At 46.7% G+C, this 19,249-nt stretch overlaps 1 protein-coding gene across 5 annotated transcripts in view; it reads right to left on the bottom strand.

The window, feature by feature from the left end:
- Positions 1-18,196, bottom strand: part of DIP2C (disco interacting protein 2 homolog C) — a 762,684-nt gene extending 744,488 nt beyond the window's left edge. For 4 of the 5 annotated variants that reach the window (XM_082258569.1, XM_082258570.1, XM_082258572.1 and 1 more), the window contains exon 1: positions 17,607-18,196. In XM_082258569.1, the coding sequence (XP_082114695.1) occupies positions 17,607-17,691 (85 nt within the window). In that variant the 5' untranslated portion in view covers positions 17,692-18,196. The remainder of the gene's footprint in view (positions 1-17,606) is intronic. The other variant, XM_082258573.1, reaches the window with a different exon arrangement.
- Positions 18,197-19,249: the final 1,053 nt, after the last annotated feature.

Raw genomic sequence — 19,249 nt, 5'->3', positions numbered from 1 at the left:
CATTAACTTGTATGGCAGGTTGTACGCGGTACCTGTAGCTCAACATTCTTGGATTTTTACATCCAGTGTTTTTTTTTTGTTTATCATATGTGTGCACGAAGCCTTTTGAGAAGTGCAGTGTTCAAAAATGGCAACGGTCAAAGTTGACCACTGGGGCCATAACTACCTAGTTACCTAGTGCAGGGGTGTCAGACCCGCGGGCTGCATGCGATCCAAGGGAGTTCAGCATGTGCCCCAAGAATGTCTAGAGGGACACTATGCGAGCACAGAAGCCACGACGGTAGACAGGGACAAGCTAGGCACATGCACGTATGGAGGACGCTGTGCAAGCGTAGCAGCCCACAATGAGAAGCCAGGCGCAGGCACGTCTGGAGGGGGGGCCAGGGCAGCCGTGTTTATAATAGCACCGACAGCAGTGAATGTATGATACACCTTAAAGACCACAACATAAAGGGGTATACAAAATATGGTTAACAGCAAACACACACACAAACATCATAGGTTGAACTGGATGGACTGATGTCTTTTTTCAACCTCACAAACTATGCAACTATGAACTCCCGATAGCTCCAGGCAAGTAAATGCCATATAGCTGTATCGGGGGAGGAGGGGGGTGCTGGGGTGGGCTACACCCTCCAGATTTCAGTCCCCCCCAGGCCCCCTGCCCACAACCTCACTACAGAGCACATACCAGTGTTGTCAACTGTCGTGAAGTTTAAGGACAGTTCGTAAAATCCATTATTACTACATCTATCCATGAAGGTCCGTTACCCTTTTACGGACAGATGTAAAAATCATGGATTTTAGTAACTGTCCCTGAATTTACTGACAAAAAGGAAACCCTGACACATATATAGTTGAAATCCAGTGCACTTACCCATTTTTTTTTTTACATTCTAGCATGGCTTCCCACATCGCAAAAGAAAACAGAACCCATAAAGAGAAAAGTTGCAGATGAAGGAAGATTGCTCAGATAGGTACATTGTTCATATCAGTGATCATTAACTTGTCATCTGCCAAGCTTTTTCTGCTCATAAAAAGGTATCCTTATTGTTAGTGGATTTTTAGTGTGGCCCAGGAAGGTCAAAAGGTTGGACACCCCTGACTTATTGTATTTGTCTTTAGCTGTGGTCCAGTCAGTCAGTGCAGCAGTCGTTACTATGAAGACCATCCTTTTATTAACGTCTCCAGAAAAAGAACGGGTAATTGGAACAAGTAAACATCACTGCCAGTGACAGAGCACCCATCATCAGTGTGCATGAACCCACTGGCCTCTTGATGTGCCGCCTGTTACTTTGTACTGCTGTGGGTTTAGCAGGAGAGGGTGCCACAGAAGGTATCTTGGAGGCCATCATGGGTGTCCGCAAGGGAGGGCGAGTACCCCCCCCTGGAATCCTGCATATCACAATTCTATTTGCCTTAGCAGCGCACGAGCGCGGCGCTGATCCGCCCGCTGGCTCTGGCTCCCTCCGCACTCGGCCTCTGCTGCCCTTCCGACAGCTGCAGGGGGCGGGGCGGGCCGGGGATTCCCGATACCCTGCTGGCTGCTGCTGATGTCAGTCAGCTCAGCAAGGGGCGGAGCTGCAGCCCGCGGAGGAGAGAGGAGCCTCGTCAGCGTGCGTGACTGGAGAGGAGGCGGGAGAGGCAGCGCTGTGGCCGGGAATCGGAGTGAGTGAGAGTCACCTGACCTGACCTGCTGTGACCTGGCTGTGTGACCTGCTGTGCCTGCTCTGACATGACAGTCTCAGAAAGTCTGATGCCCACGAGTCGACGTGTGTGACCAGTGACCACCTGAGCGCCGGTGAAGACAGAGAGAGAGAAGTGAAAGTGAGTCTTCTTGTCTCTTCACTGACAATCAATTACATTTAAATACTGTCATACTGCAATTGGGGGCAATGCTGTGGCTGGCACTCTGCAATCATTGGGGGAGCAATGCTGTGGCTGGCACTCTGCAATCATTGGGGGAGCAATGCTGTGGCTGGCACTCTGCAATCATTGGGGGAGCAATGCTGTGGCTGGCACTCTGCAATCATTGGGGGAGCAATGCTGTGGCTGGCACTCTGCAATCATTGGGGGAGCAATGCTGTGGCTGGCACTCTGCAATCATTGGGGGCAATGCTGTGGCTGGCACTCTGCAATCATTGGGGGCAATGCTGTGGCTGGCACTCTGCAATCATTGGGGGCAATGCTGTGGTCACTGTGCATTGAAAGGGGGCACGCTGGTCTCTCTGCATTGAAAGGGGGGCACGCTGGTCACTGTGCATTGAAAGGGGGGCACGCAGCGCTGGTCACTGTGCAATGAAAGGGGGCACGCTGGTCTCTCTGCATTGAAAGGGGGGCACGATGGTCACTGTGCATTGAAAGGGGGCACGCTGGTCCTTTTGCTGGGAAAGTCGGAACTGGTTACTAAAATTTTTGAATCCCACCACTGACTACAGGTACCAGGCTTCCAGCTGCAAGCACCAGGGATCCTGTCTGCTCAGCCTATAGAGCCCCAGATCTCCCTTTGTACTGCACACATAAGACATTAGACATCTACTGCTGTTATATAATACCATGATGAGCAGATCTGTACAGCCTGTGCACTACAAGTACCAACTGCACCTGGGGTCCTCCTGTCTGCTTTGCTTATGGAGTGACTAATCTCTAATTGTAAAACAGACATATGACATCTAATATTATAGTGAATAGATCTATACAGCCTGGGGGGGGGGGGGGACTACAAGTACCAGCTGCGCCTGGGATCCTGTTTGCTGAACCTATAGAGTCACAGATCTCAAATTTCTCTACATAAATACTACATCTACTGCTGTTATAATGAGTAGATCTATCTATACAGCCTGGAGGACGATAAGTAGTACCAGCTGTATTTACTAATAGGATCGAAGGGGCGAAGCACGGGTGACCTTAAAATGATGCCCCCCCCCTGAAAAAAGTTCTGCGGATGCCCATGGAGGCCATGTTATCCTACCTCCAGTGTGCTGCATGTCGGACCGTGATCTGGTGTCACTGGGCTGTGGCCACTGGGCACTCACATCTTAAAAAACACAAACGTTTGGAAAATGAAAGGAGCAAATGTTTGGAAAATTAAAGGTTTTCTAGGTTTTTGCAAATGTTCAGTTTATGCTACCAGAGAAGACAAATTCTTTGACTTCACAAGGATGGTGCAAAGAGAACAGGTACTTTTGTCCAAAGCAGCAAATTGGATTCTTTCTTATATTTTCCAGTGGGAGGCAAAGGACTGGTAGCTATGGCCAAATAAGCATGTGAAAGATCTAAACCGATAAAAGATAATCACCTATTGGTTGTTAATTAACTTTGCATATTGATTTTTGACTTATTACATATGCCCAAGGGGTTTTCTGCACAACCTGATAGCAAGTAAGTTGTCTTTAAAGACATCAGATATATTCAATGAGACAAAGCTTAAGTGCAAAGTGCAGTAACCCATAGCAAGTCAGTTCAACAAAAAATGGATTGTCATTGGCCAAAGCTGCCCCATCAGTACATTCCAACTTTATGGGCTGCCTTAAAGATTTAAACTCATCTTTTCCAGTTTTGGATAGAATATGGAAGGGTTAGGCTGGCACAGTGGTTTAGGGATTAGCACTTACAGTGGGTACGGGAAGTATTCAGACCCCCTTAAATTTTTCACTCTTTGTTATATTGCAGCCATTTGCTAAAATCATTTAAGTTCATTCTTCTTCCTCATGAATGTACACATAGCACCCCATACTGACAGAAAAACACAGAATTGTTGACATTGTTGCAGATTTATTAAAAAAGAAGAACTGAAATATCACATGGTCCTAAGTATTCAGACCCTTTGCTCAGTATTTAGTAGAAGCCCCCTTTTGATCTAATACAGCCAGGAGTCTTTTTGGGAAAGATGCAACAAGTCTTTCACACCTGGATTTGGGCATCCTCTGCCATTCCTCCTTGCAGATCCTCTCCAGTTCTGTCAGGTTGGATGGTAAACGTTGGTGGACAGCCATTTTTAGGTCTCTCCAGAGATGCTCAATTGGGTTTAAGTCAGGGCTCTGGCTGGGCCATTCAAGAACAGTCACGGAGTTGTTCTGAAGCCACTCCTTCGTTATTTTAGCTGTGTGCTTAGGGTCATTGTCTTGTTGGAAGGTAAACCTTCGGCCCAGTCTGAGGTCCAGAGCACTCTGGAGAAGGTTTTTGTCCAGGATATCCCTGTACTTGGCCGCATTCATCTTTCCCTCCATTGCAACCAGTCGTCCTGTCCCTGCAGCTGAAAAACACCCCCACAGCATGATGCTGCCACCACCATGCTTCACTGTTGGGACTGTATTGGACAGGTGATGAGCAGTGCCTGGTTTTCTCCACACATACCGCTTAGAATTAAGGCCAAAAAGTTCTATTTTGGTCTCATCAGACCAGAGAATCTTATTTCTCACTATCTTGGAGTCCTTCAGGTGTTTTTTAGCAAACTCCATGCAGGCTTTCATGTGTCTTACACTGAGGAGAGGCTTCCGTCGGGCCACTCTACCATAAAGCCCCGACTGGTGGAGGGCTGCAGTGATGGTTGACTTTCCACAACTTTCTCCCATCTCCTGACTGCATCTCTTGAGCTCAGCCACAGTGATCTTTGGGTACTTCTTTACCTCTCTCACCAAGGCTCTTCTCCCCCGATAGCTCAGTTTGGCCAGACGGCCAGCTCTAGGAAGGGTTCTGGTCGTCCCAAACGTCTTCCATTTGAGGATTATGGAGGCCACTGTGCTCTTAGGAACCTTAAGTGCAGCAGAAATCTTTTTGTAACCTTGGCCAGATCTGTGCCTTGCCACAATTCTGTCTCTGAGCTCTTCAGGCAGTTCCTTTGACCTCATGATTCTCATTTGCTCTGACATGCATTGTGATCTGGAAGGTCTTATATAGACAGGTGTGTGGCTTTCCTAATCAAGTCCAATCAGTATAATCAAACACAGCTGGACTCAAATGAAGGTGTAGAACCATCTCAAGGATGATCAGAAGAAATGGAAAGCACCTGAGTTAAATATATGAGTGTCACAGCAAAGGGTCTGAATACTTAGGACCATGTGATATTTCAGTTTTTCTTTTTTAATAAATCTGCAACAATGTCAACAATTCTGTGTTTTTCTGTCAGTATGGGGTGCTATGTGTACATTCATGAGGAAGAAGAATGAACTTAAATGATTTTAGCAAATGGCTGTAATATAATAAAGAGTGAAAAATTTAAGGGGGTCTGAATACTTTCTGTACCCACTGTATGTCCGGGCACTAACTGCATGGAGTTTGCATGATCTCTCTTTTGTTTGGGATTATTCTGGGTACTCCAGTTTCCTTCCATGTTCCTGAACGTCAATCCCAAGCCGAGAAATGCGGGGAATGCCACCTAGCTTGTAAAAAAAAAAAAAAAAAAAAATTGCCAGAAAATTCTATGCAAAGATACTGAAGTGTATCAGATATGGTGCCCAGGGAGCTGGCCTATAGAACTGCAGAGAGTTGGATACAACTAAACAGATGTATACATACAGAGAAGGGGTAGAACCTCGGTCAACTTTTTATTGCTGCAATGAAGAGAAAACCAGCACACCAAGAAGATTCGTAAGAAGGATTTTATGAAGTCCCAAATCAGCAAAATAGATATTCATCAACATTTTTAAAGCACAGTGGCTCTTTTTCAAGGTGCACATTAGGCCCGGTGCGAATTTTCATGCGCTTTGACAGTTCCAAAACACATGACAGGTCGCACCCCACTGCCGGCAATAAAACGGTTCATGTCGCAGCAATTATGAAAAAGGTTTCTGCATTACTTTCTACTGATTTAATTGCGACTTGCATAGAGTTCTGTTAAATGAAGTCTCGAGCCATAATGAAATTGGCAGTGCAAATTGCACTGATTTGGGGCTTTGAAATTGTGCTTAAGTAGCACAAATTTAAAACCGCTCCAATGTGAACTATAGCTTATTTATTTATTTTAATTATTTATTTATCAATATTTTAATTGCTACAAATTCAATAAAAACCTCAATCTAATAATACACAATCCATAATTCTGTATATTACAAAGAAAAAGGTACAACTAATTTACCAAAACTTCCTTTCCTAGGGCTTATTTATATACACACTCGTTATTCACAAGGAGAAACAGCTGGTCATAGACCAATTATTTTATTATGCCTAAAGCAGGGATGGAAGCCATGTACCTTGAATAATATAGCCACCTGGCTTACCTGTATGGCCTGAAATGGGAAGATTACTACACCATTGCTGTGCTCAGGATAGAAAGTGAGAATCTATTCATCCTGCAGGAACCAGCTCTGAAAGAACTGAAAACTGGCATGGTTTTGGTGTTTGCATGGCAGTCTGTCTGTGTCCCTGCTGGGAAGGCTTACTTTATGTGTCCTGGTGACCACTGGATTAAAGTGACACTAAACTGTATTCTTATTCAACAAAAATGATCCATACAATCAACTACTTAATAATGGCCCTGTAATCTATTTTTTATGAAATCGTCTCTTACCATGTTTTTCTGCCTCCTTGTAATGTCCTCTCTGAGCTCTCAAAGAGGCAGAAATTTGGACCTGCATTTGCATCTGAACCAGTAAACAGGAACACACCGAACCCCAGGCACGAAACCGCGGCCACACATGTGAATTTGGCCTAAGAGGGGATTTTGCTTACACTTCCTGTTGTGTCTGCGGGACGGGAAGTAAAGTATATGGCCTGGAGCTGAGTGAAACTAGGGAGATTGGAGGGAGGGAGGTTGGAGCTCATCACAGCATCAGAGAGTTTTCTTCTGCATTCCTGGACTTCATCTGTAGGAAGAACAAACAATGAGCGACTTGGACAACATGCAGTCCCAGCTCAGAGCTGCGGCTGTGGTCAGAGGCCCTGGGTGGCAACAAGATAAACTATCACACTATCACACTTATTGCAGGACCCCAGGCAGGTCTCTCCTGGGCCCTCTTCTAGTCACCCACATGCTAGGAGGTCTAGGCCTTCTGAGCGCTTTAGTCTTGTGGCAACATCTCGGGTTCGGTGCAGTTCTGGGAGCCCCTCAAGGGATCCTCCGACCCCACCAGCCATGCGCACACCTACTTCCCCCAGTGCGTGAGTCCGGAGGAATCCCCGTCTATGGCGAACCCAGAGCAGGTGTTTTTTCATCTGCCATCTACTCCCCTGCCCTCTCACCTTGCAGTGTGGATGGTGCAGCTGGCTATACAGGCTCCCTGCCTGTGTTTCGTGCATCCCGGCGTGGGAGTGGCTGAGCAGCAGGGGCCCCCCCAGTGACAGAAGAGGCAGGCAGCAGCTTTCCCCTGTGTCCTGGTATCACAGAGCAGGTGCCACGGATGGAAGGAGCCAGGCTTTGGCTTCTGAGGCTTCCACCATCCCGCACAGAGACGGCGTTGGAAGCGAGGGTGCGCCCAGGGTTCTGGTGTGGCGGCGGCTGCTGACATCAGAGGGCGCCCGCTGGCCTCTGGAGCTGGCAACTGCACCATGGAGTCTGCTTAGGGGAGAACGAAAGTGCAGCTTGGTGTACAGAGCTGGTCTGAAGGGGAGCTCCACAACTCTGAAGATGGAGAACTCCCACACACTGCACAGGGATCCAGATCTGCGGCTGGATGTCCTGAGGGACAGAGGCAGCCAGGTGAGCATTCGGTTTCATGTCCTCTTCCTTGTTCTCATTCTCTCTCTCTGATCAAGGGGGCTTCAGGGGCTTAGTTGACAGCTCAGAAGGAATTGGGGCAATGGCAGGTGGCTGGAGTTTTGGGGGGCAGTGCTGGGTCCTCAGGCCCTTCTTTGGTGGAGGCTCCTGGCACGGATGGTGTTGTATACACCCTGTTAGCAGGTCTTAGGGAGGTCAGGGTTCCATCTGAGGTCTCAGCTTGCCCTCTTTATGCGGGTCCACCAGATTCCTTTGGTTAATGGCTGGTGGCATCTGTGGTAACTACGGCCGGCAGGGTGTGGAGGGTCTCATGTAAGGTCCTTATGCTCCAAGCAAGGAAAAGTTTAAAGGAGGTGACGCTGGAAAAAGGGAAGACACCAGTAAGGGTAGAAAAGATGGTGCCTTTTCTAAAGCATTATCCTAACAGGGAGGCAGCTGGCGTGTTGTAGCTGGGTTTCTCGTAGGGTTTTTTCTGACACCCTGCCAGTTGCTGGTTGTTCCTCCTATGGCAGATAACTTGCAGTCATCTCATTTACATCCAGTGGTCGTTATCAGGAAAACTTTTCAAAAGGAGTTGCTTGGGTTCAAATTCGTGCTTTGCAATTGCTCTTGGGCAAGTTGAATTTTGCTTGTTGCAGTATGCCCATGGGCCAGGTTTTTGTAGACGACTGGCGGCTGCTACAACTGCTACAGTTGGCATTAATTTTAGTGCGTAATTTGGCTGTTCTGGAACTGTTTCCTAATGTACTGTCCATGGAATTGTGCACGTTACAGGAGTTGATAACTCAGTGGCTGATGCTTTGTCTCATTTCCAGTGGGACAGATTCTGTCGGTTGGCACTGGAAGCGGAGCAGCGCAGAAATTCCATGCCCCAAGCATCTGTGGAGCATTGCATTGCCACTTCCAAGTTCTCAATTCGTCATTCAGTACGTGCGTCTGCTTGGTCCTCATATTGTAGAGTGTGGCAGGAATGGAGTGACCTGGTGAATGAAGTTGGGGGGTGTTCTCGTGAGGACGATGATGTACACGGGTTGCTTTATTTTATTGGCAGGAATTTTGAACGAGGTATGACTGTCTCTGCTATGTCTCAGAAGTTGGCTGGTGTGGTTTTCATGTTGAAGTTGTCGGGTCACAGAGATGTTACGAACATTTTTTCTGGCCAGGCAGGCTATGCGGTTATATGGGAAGCGCCGCTCTGTGGCGGACGCTCAACGCCCGCTTTCATTTGAAGTTTGTTCTTACACCTATGAGGTTGCTTTGTTCCGGGCCGTCTTTGTGCTGGCCTTTTTTTTTTTTTAGGATTTTGGGTGGGGGGGGGGGGGGATTGGTAAGCCGGAACAAACGTGGTGAGGTTGGTTTAAGCGTACAGGATGTAGGGTTATGGGACACTACATTTGGTATTCTGTTGAGAAAATCTAACACAGATCAGTGGGAGGGGTTCTTGGACTGAGTTGTGTGTGGTTCCCTCTTCTCCGTTTGCCCTGTCCGGGCTATGTGGCTTCGGCCAAATCTTCCAGGATTTTCGTTTATGCATGCAGATGGGACAGCAATGTCTCAATTCCAGTTTAGAGCGGTGTTCAGGAAACGCCCGTTGTCCGCAGATTTGAGTACAGTCAACTATTCTTCTCTTTGCTTTCGGATTGGGGTGGCAATGAAAGCGGTCCGATGGGGACTTACTGACCAGATTTTGATCATATGTGCGCCCTCATTTATTGTAACTTCTAAGGTTTGCTATCTGTTGGGTCAGGCTAAATTGTGCCGCCTTATAGGGTACAACCTGTCTTCAATATTTATTTGGGTTTCCTATACTCTTGTTATTTGTTGATATGGTTAGGATTCTTGTGGGTGTTGCATTTCCCTCTCCTGTTTTTTTTTCTCTTGCCAATTCCGAGGCGTGCTTGGTGTAGATGCTGGTATGTTTTTTGGGGTGCCAGGCAGACAGAGAGTAGGCAGTTAGGCTTGTCCAGGAGTGAAGTCAGACTTCGCTGGCTGGGCATTCCAGGAATCCTGGGGTCTAGGATCTTGCCTGACATGCATCTTTATTCTAGATTTGACAGGCCCCCTGATGCGGTCCTATTGCACGTTGGGGGCAAGGACCTTGGCTTGCGCTCCATGTGTGAGCTAATACAGGATATTAAGTTAGATTTTTTTTTTTTGTTTTTTTACGACTTCATTCATTTTTTTTTTTTTTTCCAGATACCAGATTTGTGTGTTCCGATATAGTTGCCAGGTCTGAGTGGCATATGGCTCACTCTGTTGAAAAGATCAACAAAGCCAGGATAAACGTGAACAAGGAGGTAGCAAGTTTTTCTGCCTGAAATAGGGACCTGGCAATACGTCACTGAGAACTGGAGGAGGAGACCTGGCAATATCTGAGAAGAGATAGTGTGCATCTGAATGCCATCAGCATGGATTTGTGGCATCTGGGATTGCAGGAGGGTATTCAGAGGGCCTTCCGGGTTTGGGGGGGGGGGGTAAAAAGGCTGCTATGGCCAAACAACTCCAAATAAAATGTGTCACCTGGTCATTTTGGAAGGGTGGATGGGTCAAGTGTTTAATGTTTTATAGATAACTGGAGCTACGGCATTCTGCAGGTCCCTCAGTAAAGATGCATTTATCGCAATAGGACAAAGATGGGGAAGAAACTCTGATAGGAGTTTTAACTATCCCCTACTCTGTTCAAAACTAAATAAAAAGGTTTTTGCTTTAGATACACTTTATTTGGGTGCACCCTAATGAAAACGTATATGTTAACACACAAGCACGTATGTGAAGAAATCAGTTTAAGAGTACAGGGTTTTCCCTAAATTAGGATTTTCAGAGGTTTATTCAAAGAACCACCGGAAACCCCACTACTGCTTCTCCATATCACAAAGCTTGCCAACTTTTCTAGGAAAAAATACCAGCCTGATGATCTCTTTGCTAATATTAACACTGGAAACAAGTTGTAATTTTACTAGGTGACAACCAGACTACAGAAGTACAAATCACTTTCTCCTCTCCCTGTGACCAGACAAGAAATGACTGATGAGAAGAGCAGAATGCCCAACTACCAAAATCTGGAGCCCAGAGATGATGTTCTACTGATGGCCACTCATTGACCCTGTGCTGGGGGTGAAGACCTTGTCTCATCACAGCCAACATAATGCAAGCAGCACTTTTAGGCCTGGTTTACACTTGTGGTTAAGGAGCAGTAAAAATGTGCGGCTAAAGCCCCGTACACACGTACCGTTTGTTGGCCGTAAATTTTCGCCCAACGTCTGATCGGCCGATTGTAGGCTTGTTAGTATGATGCTTCCGACAACCGACTGCGACTTTTCGGCCGAACAAAATCTGGTGTGCAGGCTATAAAATTTTTGTTGGCCAACACCAGAACGGCCGATTGTTCCTCAGTCAGTACAGATTTCGGCCAACAAAAAGCAGATGAGCAAGACTGGGCATGCTCAGAGAAGAAAAAACACACGGAAAGTTAACCATCACATGACATCACTTCTGAAGTTGGTTGTTGTTGGCCGACAAAATTCGTGTGCAGTCTTGAGCACTTTTCAACCAACAAAACAGCACCGGACAAAAGACGGCTCAACGGTCGGCCAAAAATCGGTGCGTGTGTACGAGGCATAAGGCACATTTTTTTACTGCACACTTTTAGGCACCCTTCACACTTGGGCGTTTTGTGGCTGGTAGCTCAAATTCGCTCAACAAGCAAAAACTCATTCATTTCATTGACCCCTGTTCACATGTGAGTATTCTGTCGCTTGTAGCAAAATGCCTGTTGCTCCAAAAAGTTAATGAACTACTTTTCAGGCAGAATTGCACACCTTGTCCCCACATACTTCAATGGAAACCCCTGAACAGCTCAGCATGAGCATTTTGTTTGAGTGTTTTTTCAAGCTACATATGCCACAATCGGTGGGTAGTAGCAGCCGCTGAACATGACCCTTCAACTGAATGGGGATGGTCCAGTCTGTCCTGTAGTACAGACTGCAGCCAGACACCAAAGTAGGGGATAGAAAACGTAAAGTGTATCTAACGCTAAAACGTGTCGTTAATGCCCCGTACACACGTGCAGATTATCTGAAGACTTTTGTCTGCAGACTTACCAAAACCATATAATATGAGGTCAAACCTAAACACTTTCAATTTGTATGCAATCTGGCAGGCCCTTGCACCACATAGAAAAGGTAAATCTGAAGACAAAAGTCTTCAGATAATCTGCACGTGTGTACGGGGCATAATTCTGTCTGCGTCCCCGTCATGGAGACTGACTCTCTCTGTCCTGGTGACCACTGTTACAAAGGACAAAAAGTTAGAGGAGATCTAGAATATGGAGTGGTCACCAGAACAGAAATAAAGGGGAAATCTTCCAATGAGGACAATTTGGAAGCATTTACCTTCTCCTAATAGAGGTTTCATTCTTCTTCCTATTGCATTCTCCACTCCCTCCCACTGGGACACAGATGGCCAAAAAACCCGACACAGATTAACCATTTTCTACTCTACCAAGAATGAAGAAAAGTTTTAGCTTTAGATACAAGCTGGCCATACATTTATACATTTTTATTTCCGTTCATCACCCCAGGCTAAAATGAAAGAAATCAAAGGAGATATCCCCATCCACACTGAACAGAGTAGATGGACACATTTTCCTATTGGCTGTCTAAATACCAAACCAGTGCCTGCATCGGACTTGATAAGGCACTGATTGGCCAACCATTTCCAGTAACTTCAACAAAAGTCAATTGTTTTACTCAAATTTTGTTGAGCTGGGTGACGCCAATACATGGACCCACTGGGTGGGGGCAGTCAATGCGGCCTGCCTCTACTAAAAATGCCTTCTGCATGGCTGTCATGCTGACACTTCCAGTATTTTCCAAGTCTCTGAGCTGGGACAAGCATAGAAATATTGAAGTCTGGAAAATTAGCTTCGTACTTGATGCAGGTCTGGGACTCAGTACTGAAACCAGGAAACTAGCATTTTCATAAGCTGGTCAGCCCCCATCTTTCTCTTATGATAGGTGTACTTTAGGAAGAGTAATTTACAATGCAGATACCATGGTTTAGAGCAGCGGTCTCCAAACTGCGGCTCTTTGCTTGCTTTTATCCAGCCCTTGGGGTGCTATTCCTCCCACTGGCGCCAGCGATGGGGGCGCTATTCCTCCTACTGTCGCCTGCGACAGGGGGCACTATTCCTCCCACTGGCGCCAGCAACGGGGGGGGGGGGGGAATTCCTCCCACTGACACCTGTGACGGGGGACGGGGGGCACTATTCCTCCCACTGACACCAGTGACGGGGGGCACTATCCCTTCCACTGACACCAGTGATGGGGGGGGGAGCACTATTCCTCCCACTGACACCAGTGACGGGGGGGGAGCACTATTCCTCCCACTGACACCAGTGACGGGGGGGCACTATTCCTCCCACTGACACCAGTGACAGGGAGGGGGGGGGGCACTATTCCTCCCACTGACACCAGTGACATCGGGGGAGGGGGGCACTATTCCTCCCACTGACACCAACACTATTACTCCCCCTAATACTAATGATGGAGGTTTGCTAACACTGGCCACAGTTTGCCACCCCCTAAAGTTTGAAGGACAGTAAACTGGACCTTTGTTATGAAAGTTTGGAGACCCCTCATTTAGAGTCAGAAGGTTGCAGCAAATAGTGGTTATCTGAGTATTGGGGTACACTACTGGCACAGTATCACAACTGCAATGCATTGCTTTAGGAGTTCACAACTTAAACTGGCCATACACCGTTAGAATTTTAGTCGACCTTTACAGGACAATAGTTCATCAGAACATTCTGTGTGACCATCTATGAATAATTTTTTTTTCCATTCGGAAAGCCCATAAAAAAATCCGTCCTGCCGTTTGAATTCCAGGTGTATTAAAACACAGAATTCATTATACTATATACAATTTTTCCTAAATTTAAATTACATTCACAGCTACAAATTTTATTCAAGAAAAAACTTTCCATCCCACTCATTTGAATTTGCTCATTACCACAGTTAAAAAAAAAAAAAAAAAAAAAAAAAAAGGGAACGATTTGACCCCACTGACCATTACAACATGTATCGAACATTCCAAAAATAAAAACTTTCAACCAGCCAACTGAACAGACTTGGGTGGGAGGCAGTCTTCAGATACATTTGGTTTTGATATTTGTTTCTTATGGTGATTGTAGCCATATTGGTGACTTCACAACGATACAATTAAGTACTGTCTGTGATACTTTTTTTTTTTTTTTTTTTTATCTGCATTAAGAGTTACATTTCCAGAACAAGGTTTTGGGGCCTACCTACTACTTCTACAGCCTTAGCAGTAGTAGGTAGGCTCCAAAATCTTGTCATAAAAATGTAACTGTTAGTGCAGATAAAATAAAATCATCACAGATAGTACTCACTGTGTGGTTTTTACACAAACCTGACTTGTGGATTTAAAGTGACGCGATACCTTTCTGAGGTATTTTTCACAGTGGCAAATTAAAAAAAAAAAAAACTTCTATTTTGAAATCGACCAATAAACCTTCAGTATGCCTTTGGGATACGATTATGAAGTGCAACGCAGCAGCTCTTTATTTACGACATATCAAAGAAGCTGTATTAGACTGAGCATGCCCTAAACACAAGATCCAACTGCAAGGGCAGCCACTCCGGCTGCCGCCATTCCTCACACAATGGTGCCGGCACACCTTAGGCCTATATTCCAGTACCACACAACATGATGAATACCAGCAGCATTTTATCAATGAGGCTCCACATTTTTCCATCTTCCTCACTGTATTATTTATCATTTCCATTACTCAGCCTGATTTCATGCATTTTAGGTTGGATTTATCAAGCCTGTATTATAATTTATTAAACACGTTTATTTTCCCACATGCTATTTTGAAACTGAAGGCAAAGGAAGGAGAATCTAAGATCACAGCATTAAGCACAACATTCTTTCCCAGAGGTCCGTAATATGCATGCCATGACTGGTTAAAGTGTACAGATTATCATAAAATGTATGGCGGCCATATTGTAGGTTAGAGCAGTGTTTATCAACTTTTTTTTTTTTGCAGCCTTTAAAAAGACGCAAAATCTCTAGGCAGATATTGTCCCCCCCCCCCTTCACAACAGAGGTACCCCCTTCATGTCAGAGTCCCCCCCCCTTCATCACATTAGAGTCAACCCCCATACACAAGTCTCCCCATCACCACAGAGCCCCTCCAATCACACAGTCCCCTTTTCACTTTGGGGTCCTACCGGTTGGCTCCAGCAGCATGGCGGAGAGCAAGAGGTGAAAGAGGTCTGGAGGAGGAGGGATTCTGTTTTCTAATTAATGCTGGGGGTGGCCCTCTATGCTCCTTGCCCTGCATCAGAGCCATGCATTGCCATGGTGCGATCAAGCTGGCCTCCATCACCATAGCACTGAATGACACCGAGTTCTGGCCTTAAAACCTCATTGGTTGTTATGGTGCTAGTGGCCAGACCGCCGGCACCACTGCAACTAATGGCACTCATCCAGGGCAAATTGGGTCCCCGAGGGGCACCCTGGTTGCAAAACACTGGGTTAGGGAACAGTTAAGGTGGATGCAGGCTACAAGTTCACTAAGGACTACCAACATCAGTGTGGTCTATCAATCTGACTCAAAGAGCAGGCGGGAAAGGTACAGAAGCATACTACCAGAAAAAAAACTGGCAGGATAAACCCCTGAGGGCCCTGTGTAAGAAACTGTTTGGACCCCCTTTCATGCTCATCAGTGTTGGTCCACCCATGTACATGTCCTCTAGCCCTGGCACCACTGGCCCAAAGTCCGTTTTCATCATGACCCAACAGGGCATCTGCAATAAAGATGGAGCTAAAAGTTTACTGTCCATTTGTTGTGACCCGCCACATCTTACATTTGTGCCCTCATCAGTGGCTTCCAGTATCATCATCAATGGACCCAATCCCAAGCCATCCATACCAATTAGACTTTCCAGTTAGCGTTATGTTCCCCATCAGTGATAATCAGCAGCAGAAAGGAAGGTTCTTCCCCCATCCCAACCTTTTGGTACCCATGCCCTTCCCTTGCCACCCTCCTTCCTGCTTGGCCCCTCTGCAGCTGCACAGGCAGCATGCCCACCCCTTCAATCCGCTTCTCAATTCCAAAAGCAGGGACGCATTAAGAATGACAACGCAGGCCACAGAGCCTCTCTATTGCATAATGTTTTCCATTGTTTTGCTATCTTCCCTTCAATTAAATATTTTGACAAAAGAAATGCAGATTTTTCTGTTAGATCGCTGAAAAAAAAAAAAAAAAAAAAAGAATTGGCACAACAGTGAACACTGCCTAATGTTTTCCATTGTTTTGCTACAATTAAACGGGGAAAAAAAATCCAAAAAAAAAAAAAAAAATGCCAAAATACAACATTTTGCCTACATGTTTTTTTGTTCTCAAAATGACATTCCATGGCACCTGGTATCATTTTTTCACCAGATTGATGCTGGCATTGTAATATGTTGGATTAAAACATATATTGTACAACAGGATAAGAATTGACATCAACGCTAATTCCAGCATCTAAAGCATTCCCAGAAGATCTGCACAATGGGTGAGTTGATGAAAGGGTTAACCTTTCACCATGCGTAGTTTTCACCTTCAGTAATCTGCAGGAAGAGACCCGCGCACAGCCTCCCCGATGAACAGGTTGGTGTTAGACTATTTAAAGATGGCTTCTCTCTGGATGGAGATGATGGAAGCAGGGTTGCCATGGTGATGCCAGCAATACTTTCAATTCCTTTTGCAATAGACAGGCAATGTTGTAATTGAGATTGATTCCAGACAGTAAACAAATGCGACTTTATAGGCGGATTATTTCTGATCAGTATTTATTCACTTAATTTAAAAAAAATTGAAAAATAAATAAATCTACAGATTGCAGTGTGAAGAATGGCGCGATAGGAATATTTACTTATTGTGCCAACGTTCAATACATAGAAGGGGGTGAAAGTCCCATATGTCATTGTCCCACAATTTGTCACACATAAACTAATCCCGTGAAGGTTTTACTGGTTTGGATTAATGGATAAAACAAAAAAAAAAAAAAAATGAAGGATGCACACAAAAGAAATCTGGCTAGTGAGGAGTATGCCATAGATAACGGTGGCTGTCGGTGAGCCCCCGGACACATTGTGCTGCCTGTAAATGATATTTTTAGGCAGGGAATATTTTCCACATCTCCAATCTCCCCCAGCACTGACATGCCAGGCTAAATGCAACACAAGTGTCAGCAGACTGCATCCCAACAAATGCAATCCAGCTGCTGCCTCCCCCCAGGCACAAAGAGCAGGAACCCTGGGCACGCTGGGGGGGGGCAGGATATTGGGAGCCAGGGCACTGGGGTGGCATGATTCCAGGACTACAGCGCCCATTGATCACTACTACTGCATGGAGGGGGGGGGGGGGGGGGGTTGGAATCAGGATGACAGCTTTAACCCTTTAACAGTCAAAGCGTGAGAGCGAGGCCCTGATGACAGCTCCAGCACACACTGAGTCATTAACCCTCAGCATGCCATGGAGAAGCTCGATTATCAGACTAAAAGGGTTAAGATTAGAGGGGGGGGGCATGATTCAAAAACTAAAGCGCCCATCCATCCCTATTACTGCATGGATGGAAGGGAGGGGGTATCAGGATGACAGCTTTAACCCTTTGAGGCCCTGTTGACAGCTCCAGCACACATTGAGTTATTAACCCTCTGCATGCCATAGGAGAGCTATTATCACCTTGCAACCCTGGACTGAAAGGGTTATTGTTAGATTGGGGGGGGGGGGTCAGGATGAGGGATGCATTTGCTTAGATAATGGGCTGGCATCACCCCCCCCCCCTTACTCAGCCCCATCCAGGATGCAATGGAGGGGCCCCTGCAGCCGATCAGAGGGCACACACAGGGCTGGGCATGCATACTCCATGCTCCTTACCTTCAGACAGCTCCAGCTCCAGCTCGGCCAGCCTGGCTCTCACCTCCAGGGGAAGGGACACGGTGTCCAGGCTGCGATCCGCCATTGCCCAGCGCTAGATGTTGGGGGGGGGGTGCAAAAAGCAAGCGCAGCACTCAGTCTCCCCCCAGCTCTGCCTTTGTCAAGGTCTCCTCAGCCAGGCATGGGGGGGTTATTATGTATTGCACTGATTTCTTCCTTCTCCTGTGATCAGCGATCGATGCGCAGCGATCGGTATATCCAGCCCCGTGCACCCCTCTGCTATGAGTGTGTCAGCGGGGTGTGCGGTACATGAGGCCGGCCGGATCACAAAGCAGACGGGCAGCCCACCCTGGCAGGTCTGCAGATCATTCTGCTCGCTGTGCTGCTCTCTTCTCCAGCGGGGAGGCAGGGAGGGAGGGGCCGCCGCCGCTCTCATCCACACACACTGACACCTTAAAGACGCAGAGCCCCGGCACTGCACTCCCTGCACCACTCATGCAGCTGGCTGCACTCTCTGCCCCCTCCCGGGCACTCTCACTGCATGCTTTGCTGCATCATTTTCCCAGCCAAGCCATATGTGCAGCTTGCCATTGGTGCTGCTCCCACGTGGATAAGATGGTCACGTGACCCACATTTGACATCACCAAGTGTGAACAAGTGGAAATGTCAGATTTCATCTCCTTCATGCTGTCCCCCCAAGACCTTCCACCTTGTGGTGTTTGTATCTGGATGGCAGGGAATTCTGAGAACAATGGACCCATATTTATTAAATGTTCTTCTGTAACAAGCAATATCCAACCAGTGACTGAGAGACTAAAGATGGCCGTACATACCGACCGCCATATCCAACCAGGGACTGAGAGACTAAATATGGCCGTACATACCGACCGCCATATCCAACCAGGGACTGAGAGACTAAAGATGGCCGTACATTTCGACCGCCATATCCAACCAGTGACTGGGAGACTATAGATGGCCGTACATACCGACCGCCATATCCAACCAGGGACTGAGAGAATAAAGATGGCCGTACATTCCGACTGCCATATCCAACCAGCGACTGAGAGACTAAAGATGGCCGTACATTCCGACTGCCATATCCAACCAGCGACTGAGAGACTAAAGATGGCCTTACATACCGACCGCCATATCCAACCAGCGAATGAGAGACTAAAGATGGTCGTACATACCAACCGCCATATCCAACCAGGGACTGAGAGACTAAATATGGCCATACATACCGACCACCATATCCAACCAGGGACTGAAAGACTAAAGATGGCCGTACATACCGACCGCCATATCCAACCAGGGACTGAGAGACTAAAGATGGCCGTACATACCGACCGCCATATCCAACCAGGGACTGAGAGACTAAAGATGGCCATACATACCAACCGCCATATCCAACCAGTGACTGGGAGACTAAAGATGGCCGTACATACCGACCGCCATATCCAACCAGCGACCGAGAGACTAAAGATGGCCATATATACCAACTGCCTTATCCAACCAGTGACCGAGAGGCTAAAGATGGCCGTATAAACCAACTGCCATATCCAACCAGCGACCGAGAGACTAAAGATGTCCGTACATACTGGCCACCATATCCAACCAACGACCGAGAGACTAAAGATGGTCAT

Source organism: Pelophylax lessonae (genome assembly GCF_965119305.1).
Source record: "Pelophylax lessonae genome assembly, chromosome: 5".
Taxonomy (NCBI): Eukaryota; Metazoa; Chordata; class Amphibia; order Anura; family Ranidae; genus Pelophylax; species Pelophylax lessonae.
Note: the sequence above shows the minus strand (reverse complement) of the source record. Positions and strands in the feature narration are given on the sequence as shown.